General features: G+C 36.4%; 1 protein-coding gene across 2 annotated transcripts in view; it reads right to left on the minus strand.

Moving 5' to 3' along the window:
- Positions 1 to 11,312: 11,312 nt before the first annotated feature.
- Positions 11,313 to 12,083, minus strand: part of ncl (nucleolin) — a 35,107-nt gene continuing 34,336 nt past the window's right edge. For both annotated transcript variants that reach the window (XM_039766291.1, XM_039766284.1), the window contains exon 16: positions 11,313 to 11,836. In XM_039766291.1, coding sequence (XP_039622225.1) covers positions 11,778 to 11,836 — 59 coding nt within the window. In that variant the 3' untranslated portion in view covers positions 11,313 to 11,777. The remainder of the gene's footprint in view (positions 11,837 to 12,083) is intronic.

Below are 12,083 nucleotides of genomic sequence, written 5' to 3' on the forward strand. Positions count from 1 at the left end.
AAAAACTACTTTTTTCAGTTAATTTTAATGCGGATCATAAAAGAAAATGTCATAGGTGTTATTAGATATTTAATACCAAACTTCTCAAGGACACAAAATTTATAGTAGATACAAAAAGGATTATGCAGAGTTGTAAGGAACAAGTCATATTAAATTAAACTTTTGGTAAATATTGGGAAAGAATGAAATTCAAAATTAAAAGACATCAAGAATTATCCATATATGAAAAGAAGAAAGAAGATAAATTATTAAGGAAACTGGAAATTATCCAATCCCAATATATTAGTAGTAAAAAGGAGAAGAAAATGGTGCTGTTACAATTAGAACTGGAGAAACTATATGAAGACAAAGCTAAAACAGTATTTATTAGGTCAAGGGGAAATTGATGGAGCAAGGAGAAAAAAAAAACACAAAATGCCTTTGTAAATTAGAAAAAAGGAACTTAAGAGACTAAATCATTAAATAAATTGCATATTAAAAGTAAATATTACATATAATACTGTGGACATTACTTCATGTGTGACTCAGTTTTATCAAAATGTATACAGCCCTTCAGAATCTGAAACTAATACTGATGAATTTCTAAATCTCTCTATTATAAAAAAAAAATCCTGGGAAAGAAAGACAGGAGACGAGACGTGATCTTTACGTTAAGATCACGAAAGACATTTAAAAGAAACCGCAAGATGAAAGAGAATGGCCACGGAGCGTCGAGTGGGGACCATAAAAACATGAGACTTTGTGCCAAGAGGTTGACCCAGGACCATCTTGTGATGATGTAGAACATGAGATTCTTGCAAGACACGCCCTACTTACAACCAAACAAGACCACGGGCAGCAACACACTCAATCGTGTTTTGGCTTTGAGCACACACAGCTCCAGGGCTCTCCGCGCATATAAAGCATATAAGGACAATACATTATAAATGAAATGTAGACGACTAAGCGAAGAAGAAAGCAGAGCGGAGAAAAGAGACTCAAAAGCGTTGGGGGGAAAAAAGAGCAAAAAAGATAAAGAATAATCTAGGTGCAAATTCAGAAAATAAGGAAAGTAATTATTATCAGCCCGGAACAAGTGGAATTGAAACAAAGCACGCCCAATCGGGCTCAGAATTAAATGGCAGAGAGTAAAAGACAAAGTAGAACTTCATAAAGAAGTTGCCGCTATACACATGCAGAGCAGGTTAGAGATGAAAGCAGTGGAATTCGAAAGGCTCAAAAAAAAAAAAAGTTTGCGTGATACACATGCGGAGAAAGTTAAAGAATATGAAAGTAGGAAAATTAGAAAGTATAAAAAAAAAGAAAGTAAAGATCGCAGTAGTGCAAACAAATGGAAATTATTACTCGAAAAAGGGAAAATAATCACCACGGACCTGGGGCCTCATGTATAACGCCGTGCAGAGAACTCGCACTATAACATGGCGTAAGCACAAAAGCCGAAATGTGTTTACGCACAGAAAAATCCAGATGCAGGAATCTGTGCGTACTCCAACTTCCATGTTCTTCCGCTACATAAATCCCGATCAGCGTGAAAAGTAACACTCGTGCACGCGCTTTATGTAACGCCCCAACTCTTCCCAGAATTACGCCTCTTTGAATATGCAAATCAATATAAATCGCCCTTAAGCGCAGCCTTCTGTGAAAAGACAATGGGAAAAGCACGGGGGAAAATATAAGAATTTCAGCGAATACCAAGTGGAGACAAAGGAAAAACATACTATTTGTTCAAATAAACCGTGGTGTAATCAACAAAAGGAAGTTGATCGAGTGACATGGCGTGTTGGAGAAACTTGAAAGCTCACATTCACAAATCGCACAGTGCGGAAATAAAAAGAAGTCACATATCAAAGTCGCCGTGAAAAGCCGAGTTGTAAGCCCACTGTCTGAGTGTCATATGAAAGCTTATTAGGGTACAGAGAAAAAAGGCACACAGTGGGGAAAAAGCACGAAATGTCAACTTTAATCTCGACATTTCCACTTTAATCACGCAGTTTATTTTGTCATTAAAGTAGAACATCATAAACTTCATCTTAAAATCGTTTAATTAACCAGTTTCTCAAATCACATCGTAATTAAAGTAGCACGTTAAATGCTTTGTTTTGTATTTGATCTTCTATGTGCCTATTTGTGTGAATCACTACTTGCTTCTTATACCGGCTCTCTTCCTCCAACTGGACACAGAATCCATTACATTTGTGATATTACAACTCTTTGAATAACTAAAATACTGAGATGTATACGTGATACCATTTTCATGATGATAGGAGTTAAAGCATGTTATTAAACATGAGTTTCACGGCGCAGTGATTGTGTGAGACCTTTGATGAAATAATTTATTGCAGCAGTACTTAGGGGCAGCTCTAGGCTTGTGGCGGCCCTGGGCAGAGGAAGAATCGGTGGCTCCTTCGCCCGCCACTGTCAGTAAGGTAGCTTATGCACAGTGGATGGCCACGTCCATTGCAGACACTGCATAGCTGCCTCGTGCTCATGACACAAGCATTTAACTTTTGCCAAAATTTGTTGCTGCGTTTTTACCTGTGTTATTATTTTCTCTTTCTGTTTTATATTCAATATATATTGCCGCCATATGTAAATACGCACTTTATAAAGTGGCTCAGGTTGTGCGATATTATAACTGTAGTGCAAGTTTACAGTGGGGTGATTGTACTTATACGTCCTAACAGTTCTACAAGGAGCAATTGATTGAGTGCATTTAAAGTTCTTGGGATGAAACTGTTTCTGAACCGCGAGGTCCGTACAGGAAAGGCTTTGAAACGTTTTGCCGTGGCTGAGACAGCGTGTCCATGAAACTGTATACTGATAATTCTCTTTCCGATCAGCTGCTGCTGTGATTCTCCACTCAGATACAGTGATATAAATACTCCGAGTGGTGCAGTGAGAGTAATATGGAAAACGATTATCTATTGTGGCAACTCCTAACTGGAGCAGCTGAAAGAAGAAAAAGAAGAAGGTTCAGTGAGAGTAGCAACGCTAAAGCAGTTATGGTATTTGGAATACTATGGCTGTTCCCTGGACCATTATATTGTTACAAGTTAATTACAATCAGATGCATTACACTAATAAACAATATGCGATTAGTTTCAGTGTATTTATAAGGCCGCGTCAGGAAAATAAGGTGTAACCACACAGGAACAGTAGCACTGCTTTGACGCTGGGTGCCGCCAGTCTGCAAAACCGGCGGAGAACTTGCGTCGACAAGGAATGAGGTACCGTGGAAAAGTGCGTGGCTTTACGCCAAGTGTAGGTTTTATACATCGCGATTTGAACGTGGAAAAGTTCTTACGTAACATTTCTGTGCGTACGCACCGTTTATACATGAGGCCCCAGGTGTCACTGTAAAAAAAGCAGGATAAAGCGAGGTCAGAAATAAAAGAGAGTGTAGAAAACAAAATAAAACGTCATAAAGAGGTTAAAAAACAAGGGGGCCAAACACATAAAGATGGTTAAAAACATAGGCGCGAAACACATGCAGAGCAAGATACAGAATATGAAAGCGGATAACAACGACAGTGTCAAAAAAAAAAAAAAAGTCATTAAACACTTTGGGACTCAAAAAGATTCCAAATATTGTTTTTACAGAAGTTCTGAAATAAAAGTGAAACTAATGAAATAGAAACAATTCAAAGAAAAAAAAATCTTAAAAGTATGTATCCGGAAAACCAAAAATGGGTTGGCGAAGCGAGCAGGGTGAAGCCCCCTAGTAGTATTAAAGAAAGTGCAAGAAGCATAATGTGGATTATCTGAATTTATGTGATAAAGACATAACTATAGATGAGATCAAAATCAGTATGAATAAACTTAAAAGATAGCAAGTCCCTTGGTAATGATGGTGTGAATCGTGAATTTTATAAATGCTTTTGAGAGGAGGTAGTAGAGTTTCTTCTGCTTGTTTTGAATAAAACCATTGAAGCAAAGGAGCAGACTCCTTCAATGAAGCAAGGATTAATATCACTTTTGCCCAAACCCAACACAATTGGAGGCCTATAACTGTATTAAATAATGATGTTCTTTTATTCTGATAGCAAATAACTTTACATCTCAACCAGATCATTGATGAATTACAGATGTGTTTTATAAAGGGAAGACACATTTGTAATAATATTTAATTCCTTTTGATTTGATAGATTATAATGATTTTGATAAGGATGGCAGTTTGATATCCACCCATCCATTATCCAGCCGGCTATATCCTAACTACAGGGTCACAGGGGTCTGCCGGAGCCAATCCCAGCCAACACAGGGTGCAAGGCCAGTTTGATATTATTCTTAGATTCTTATAATGTGTATTGATACAAGTTTATCTTTAGGGTATTGCATTTTTGGAGAAAGCTGTCAAGACTTTGGATAGTGGTTGCAATAGTTCAATTAAACTCTGTAATGGAAGATCACCAAGATCTGATATTATAAGAGGTATCAGGCAAGGCTGCCGGCTTTTCCCACTTCCGTATTTTTTGGCAATTAAAGCAAACAATGACCCTTCATATTATGCTGATCATTTTCAAGGTATCGGTTTATTTGGAAGAGAAGTTAAAAACTGTCAGTTAGTTGATGACACAGCAATTTTTTAAGAAATGAGCAGAAGGTTGTAAAGGCAATTCATATCTTCTCACCTGTATCAGGACTAACCCTTAATACTGGAAAAATTTGAAAGTTTGCCATTAAAGGATTGTAATATTGAACTTATATCTGAAATCCCAGTAACATAAAAAGCAGAATGTTTAGGAATTGATATATGTATGTAAAGATCGATTAGAAAGAAGCAAGTTAAATTTTACTCCTATTATGGGGGCATATCATGATAAAGTTCTTTATAATTTCATCTGGAAAAACAAATATCCCTATCTGAAAAACAATTGTTACTAATAAACAGGACCAAGGTGGACTGAATGTTTTAGAATTTAAAATGAATTGGATAAAAAAACTTTCTAAAGAATACAGACAGTGTGTAGAGAAGATGGGTCGACTGGAGTTTTTATTCAAATGTAATTTTGATGCCAAGAGAACACCGGTTATCAAATTTCCATAAACAGCCACTGATATCTTGGACAATGGCCTATAAGCACAATTTTTCCCCATATATATGTAATGTTTGAAATAAACATTTACGATATAAAAATAAATCAATTTTTTTCAGAGATAGTTTGACAATATTTGTGAGACAATTACTAAATGAGAATATTATTTTATAATTTTATGCACAGTTTTTGGAAAAATTTCAGATTCCACTTACAGATAAAGAATACTAAATAGTATCTCATGCCATCCCTAGAGGATGACATGGAATAGATAAGCAGTCAACTAGCCATTTGATATACAATGTATTATTGCAAGGAGTTAATTTTTAGGATAAGTAATGTAACAATAATTATAAAAGAAATATATGTTCAACAATTTATATACCACCTGCAAAAACCTACTGGAACTCTAAATGTGAAATATTAACTGGCAAAATATTTGGGTGATGTAAAGTATGCATTGTCTGACCAATAAAATTAAGTGTCATACAAAATTATTCATAACATTTATCCTGTTAAGCAAATTTTATTCAGATTCAATTTCAAACTAGATGAGATGTATATGTTGTGCCCGGCTGCCAGGGGGACAAGGGTGGGAAGCCCAGTATCTCCCCCTGGACGCTAGATGGCAGCCCCCCTGGGTTGCAGCAGTGCCTCGTACTCCCCCACGACTTCATGGGGGTTGGAGTTCTGTGCAGCTCTGTGGGGTTCTGCAGGCGCTGCCAGGGGATGCTGCAACAGGAGCGGGTGGCCCCTTTTGGGCACTGGTTTCGCCTTACCCAGAAGTGCAGCCAGATGTCGGCAATCAACCACCTGGGGCACTTCTGGGTACTCAATAAAAGGGAGCCAGAGTCGGGAGGTGGAGGTGGTGGTTTAAGAAAGTGTTGTGATGGATTTGAAGTGCTTTTGGGACTGTGTTGTGGCTGCGGGGTTCACTGGGAAGACGTGCCCTCCGGCTGAAGAAAAATAAAGTCTCCTTGTGTTTTTACACGTGCCTCTGTCTGAGTCTGTGCTGGGTCGTGCGCTATATAGCGCCTTTTATCACAATATATTTTGTAATATGGCTACAGAAACTATAATGCATTCATTTTATCAAGGTATTCCAAATATTTTGGATTGAAGGACCTCGAATAGGTTGTACAATTTTTTTTTTTAATCTTCAATTATCTTTCAATGATTTTAAGATTATACTTCATTTTACACACCCAGATGTAGACAACAGATTTATATTTATAACATTTTTATCAATTTGATTAAAATAGAAATATGAGTTTTATGTAAAAATCATTCAAAATATTAACAAAGCTAAAAGAATTAATGACATGTTAAATTATATAAAATTGTTAATGTAAATTAAATACCCTGATTTTGCACTATTTGTCTTGTATGTTTTAAGCTATAGATTTTTTTTTACTGTCAATTATTTCTTTATTGTATTTGTAATGATTATAAAGTAAGAAAAAACAAAAATCAATGACTGCACGTCCTTCACTATCGGTCAGTGTAAGGTCCAAACTTATTTTAAGGTCCAAATCTTAATCATAATAAAGAGCCAGGCTCAACTTACATAAAACACAAGAATAAGGAAAAGTGAATAAAAAAGAACTGTGAGTCATAAAAACAAATTATATAGGGATGAAAATATTAAATATATAATAAACCATATTCCCTTATTATATTTATCAATCTTTCAGCAGGTCTGTTCTTTACATAATTTAAGCATAAAAATAACTAAGTCATTTAAAAAAAAAAATGAGAAAGGAGTAATTTAAAGATGCTTCCATTTATGAATAACAAATTGACCTAAAATAATACGAACTTGACTAAATGGATATCTTGTTTGTTTTCTAACATAAAACTAAAGCCCTGGAGAAACTGTCAAGGTAAGAATTATTTTAGTATAACAATTTGTGCAAATCATACCAATTCCGCCAGATGTTGGAGTAAGTACAAAAGAAAAACTGAATTAACAATGAAGGCAAACGGGGAAATGTTGCAACAGAATTTGAAAAAGTACTCTACACCATTCTTAAACCTGCATATTCTTTTTGACTTGCATTAAATGAACATTTTGCACAAAACTCTTTTAAAAGCATAGGATTTTATTCATTATCCAATAGGCGCACTGCAGACCAACTGTTCCAATTTCAAACTTTGTTTTACATTTCCGCCCGAAGCGAGGGGAGGACTGATGGATGCAACACCTGCTGGACATACGCATATGTACCTGTGTTAGGATGTGTAGTTTTTGTGGGTGGAATTCTGAATCATCTGACAAGTGCAGTGGGTGAGCTAAACTAAGCATTATAGTAAGGGGTAGTAAGTATATCTAATATGGAATCACACTATGCCACTTTAATTTTAATAAATTAACTTTATTTTTTGGCTGTAAAAGAATGATTACATAATCATTTCTTCCAATGGTTTTGTATGGCAGAATGTGATCATCTATAAAAATAATCCCAGTATGTTTTCATTTTATTATTGCAGTGTGAGAAGATGAATGCAACGTTTGTTAATTCTCATTTTCCTGATTATTGAGTTATTGATTATAAGTTGTATTAACTTTTTTTTTTTACCAACTGATGAATTAATGTTTCATATTCAATCACTTGGTGCAGAGTTTCTTCTTTCGCTACTCTGGACATGCAAGGACCCATAATATCTGTGAGACAACAGGGTAACACAATGTCACCATATACCTGTAACAATATCGTTATTTAAAAAAACAAAAAAAAAACTGTTCCCACTCCGTCCACCTCACAGCCATCAACCTGCTCAGTTATCAAACTTCTGAATCCACCGTGACCTGTCAGCCACCAGACCTTTGCAGGCTTGGAGAATACCTCAGCTACATGTTGAATTCATTTCTGACAACTTGTGGACATGGATGCTGTAATATTATTTAATTTGATCTAAATCAAAAGATTATTATTACTGTGTCCGGATTTTTTTCTGATTGATCTTTGCTGTGAAATTTCCAACACTCCTTACAGAATGCAATAAAATCAAAATGCAACTGGCTTAAGGAATAGAGCTACATAATGGGTTTAGAGTATGGATGGATAACACCAGTAAGCCACTTACCGAGTGCAGTTCTGTCTTATCACGACTACTTTATTCCATGCATACAATAAAAAAAGTTTGGCAGCACTGGCACTAATTGGCCAGCCATTCTCTGGTGGAAAAATAGCTGCAGAACATATCTTAAAATACAAGAAACAAAATCTTAACAATGAGAGAAATGACAGACCAAGTAAAGGATGGAGCTTCAACACATAAGATGATCTCTAAAGGCATGAGGAGCAAAGACAGGAATTATGGTGTGTCTGATACATTGTTTTTCTAATACAAGTCAACAAAGAACTGAAAAGATGATACAGAAAACAAACGGGTCTGGAAGCCTCTGGAGTCAAGTCTATTGAGGGTCAATACACTCAAAACAGCAGTCTATGAGCACAATTTTGACAGTGTAATCCCAGAACACTTCAGAGGAAGACGAACAGAAACAGCTTGTGGAATTGATGCATGAAGACATTATGTATATTTTTTATAATTAAACGTCAGCAATGATACGCAAGAGATGGCTGTTTGACTAGAAGGGGGATACAATGTTCAAACCTAAATGTGGAGTATGACTTTAAAGCTAGTGATAGAGACCACTATCTATATTTGTAGGACCCTACTGAGTAAGACTCAAAAATCTAGAACCATGGGATCTAAGCCAAGAATCTTAGAATTCAGCTTATCCATGCATGATCACCTTCAAAATAAACAGTGCATTTCACCATGCATGTTGCGACTCCAATTCAGGAGTTACAAATGCATACTACATCATCTGTGGAATAAGAAATCAACCTAGAAAGATCAAGTTAATCACTAGGAAGTACACCACCCATCAAACCATTGCATAATACGGAAGGGGAAACGCAAAATACTACACACGTGAACTAAACATGCTCCACATCCAGAAGTTCCTACTTTAGCCACCCTGGTTCTTCTGACATCTTATCCTGAAATCAGATGGTCAATATTGAGGGGTCAGTCCATGCACTATTTTAGAAAAAACAGGATTTGGGGAGAAGTGTGCCAAACAAAGAAATTGAATTAAAGGAACAGAGTACTGAGTGACAGTGGTTGGCTGGCACCCTGCCCGGAGTTAGTGTCCTGCCTTGCACCCCCTGTTGGCTCCAACAGACTTTCATGAGCCTGTAGTTAGGATATAACAGGCTGGATAATGGAGTACTGAGTTAAGATCTGCAGTGTTCTTATACCCTCATTAAAGTACCATACCTGGATCAAACGCTCATCTATGTGGTCAGTAAAAGAACCATCACCAAACATGGGTTCTGAACCCTCCCATTTCAGTGTCCATCCCCCACAACCAAGTATACATACAGAGTTCTTATGGGTGATCAACTAACTATATACATACACATACACATTTAGGAAACATGTGGTAAAATAGGAATTAGAGTAAATGTGGTTGGAAATGCATGTTGCTGTACTGAATATCCGCCATCCAACAGAGGAAAGGTACAAAATGCAGACTAATGGTCAGAGAAAGTGATCCTGGCTAACGTGATATTAGCAAAGAAGTCACCCATGTAAAACAAGAAGCACCAAATATTGCCCAGTAGCTGGTATGTAACATTGGATGACTTGAGTGGAAGAATCTGAATACTTAAATGTGAGAGCATTAGTATGTAAGCCCTAGATAGAATGGGGACATATGAAGAGGGGGTGGTGGGGAAGCACTAGGCAATGTGCACACACTGCCTGAAGTAGAGAAGGGAGGAAAGTGGAGTAGCTGGGAGAAAGTAATACAACAACATACCAGAAGCCTTTGGAAGTGGCAAAAAATACATAACCACACACAAGGAACAATTTGAGAAACAGTTTGTGCAAGCTGAAAAAAGTCTTTTAAAACAAATTCCTCTGTATAGTAATGGTTAGGTGTCAAAAGGCACGAGAACTGGACCAATTATTATGAAAGCAACAATCAATGAACATGTTAAAAGGGAAGATAAACAAAAGCAACCAAATATGCATTACTCCAGTCAAGTTCACATAAAGTAGTACAGCATACAATACCCAATATAGCTCCAGTAATCTATGGTAGCAAATCCAAAGACCATTAACCAACCACATGCTTTCCTTATTTTAGGAAGCAGTCAGATTACCATATGCATCTGCATTTCAATGCAAAATGGTTATCTGGTAGGTCCTCTCCATCTTTGGTTCATCCAAAGAAAAGATTATGCAGAACTAGAAATGTCGGAACAAAAATTAGCAGCTAAGCAAATCTTTGTTTTGATTGTCACCAATTTATCATAACACTTGCAGCACCTATGATGACCAAAAAATAAACACTCTCACCACATTCGTAACTGTCAGTTTTCAACACCATTATGTAATGTCTTTCATTTACTGGTTCAGAACACAGATTTCCTACTACTAAACACAAAATATGAAAATTAAAGCTACATACAATATTGATCTTACTCATATTGCTCTTAATTATCCCTGGGGCAAAACAGGAAAAAAAAAAATCTTTAATGGGAAATTTTAAAAAGAAAGATCCATTCACTGTCACACAGGCCGGTCTCTAATAGGGATCACCTCAACACTTCCTTCAAAATCCAAATGAAGCAGTCAGATACAACTTTAAGACAGTACATAGAAGGTAGCTGGGCACAAATTCCAGAAAAGTGGTGTGAAAAAGTTAGTCTAAAAGTAGAGAAACAGTGCACTTTTGTTACAACTAGTATATTTCGTTTTTAATCAGACTGAATAGTGAAGATTAAAATTATTATGCAAGAGTACTTAACAAAGAGAAAATGGTACCACCTAGTGGTCATTTCAAAGACACATTAATCAAGGCACTTCTTTCATTACCCAAAGCTGGAGACTAGCACTTAGTGCCACAACTTATGGGGGAAGAAGGGGACAAAAAAAAACAAAACACCCTCACACACAAAGACACCATCACCAAACAAAACAAAATCACCTTCAACTGAATACATTACACTGAAGCTTTTGGGTTCACATATTTACCAGGTGCAGCGCACTTCTGTTTTAATTATCAACTGTGTGGATGCTCTGAACTTCTGCGTCTCTGCAATTTCCTCTGAACATTTAGAATCTTCTGTCTTCATTTGAAGTAACTTTGCAGGCATGATAATTATCTTAGGACGGTTACAGGAGAACTCACTATACAACATCTAAATTTTTCTGACATGTACATCACCCTTCAGAGATTCTGAAGTCCACACATACATTTCGATCCTTTTAATCGGTTAACAATACATTTTGCACATTATCAATTTGTAAAACATTTTGCATTTACAACAAACTTAAAAAAAAAAGTATACAAAGGAAACTGTTACTTTTTACAAAAGGTAAAATGAAATTCTACAATCTCATTTCACGTAAAACATGGACCTAACCAAACAATGTATCTGAGTCAGTCACTGCTGCATTCCATTTTACATCTTTTGAAAAAGCTTGACAACCAGGAAGGAACAAATATGGGTGGTCTAGAAACACCTCCGAGTCCACAGAGATCTTCATCTAAAAGGGCTTCACAGATCTTGTATAGAAGCCCCAAAATTTAATGTGTTTTATTTCTGGAATGTCCCAAAAAAGAGGCTCTGTCAGAGCATGTGAAAAGATGACCAAAACCAGAGTCCATTTGGGAAACGAAAACAAAAATAAAAAAAAATAAAATAAAAATAAAATTTAATCATCAAACTTAATTTTCTTTCCTTGTGGCCGGCCTCCAAATCCACCACCTCTGCCTACAAAGAAAGGAAAAAAGTGAGGAAGATGCCCATGCCCTTATTCATCTGCACATTTATCCAGACATTTGGGCAAATTATATTGTTCACATCAAGTAAGAAAACTAAATGTACTAGTTAGGCAACTGAAAACAGTTTCAAAATGTAGTGAATATGCAGGATCTAGCTGTTCCAATGGGGGTTAGTCAAGGAGATAACTGTGGTACAATGGTTGTATTCTCAAGTTTCACATAAAGGATTATGAAGG

The sequence above is a fragment of the Polypterus senegalus genome, chromosome 1 (assembly GCF_016835505.1).
Source record: "Polypterus senegalus isolate Bchr_013 chromosome 1, ASM1683550v1, whole genome shotgun sequence".
In the NCBI taxonomy this organism is placed as follows: Eukaryota; Metazoa; Chordata; class Cladistia; order Polypteriformes; family Polypteridae; genus Polypterus; species Polypterus senegalus.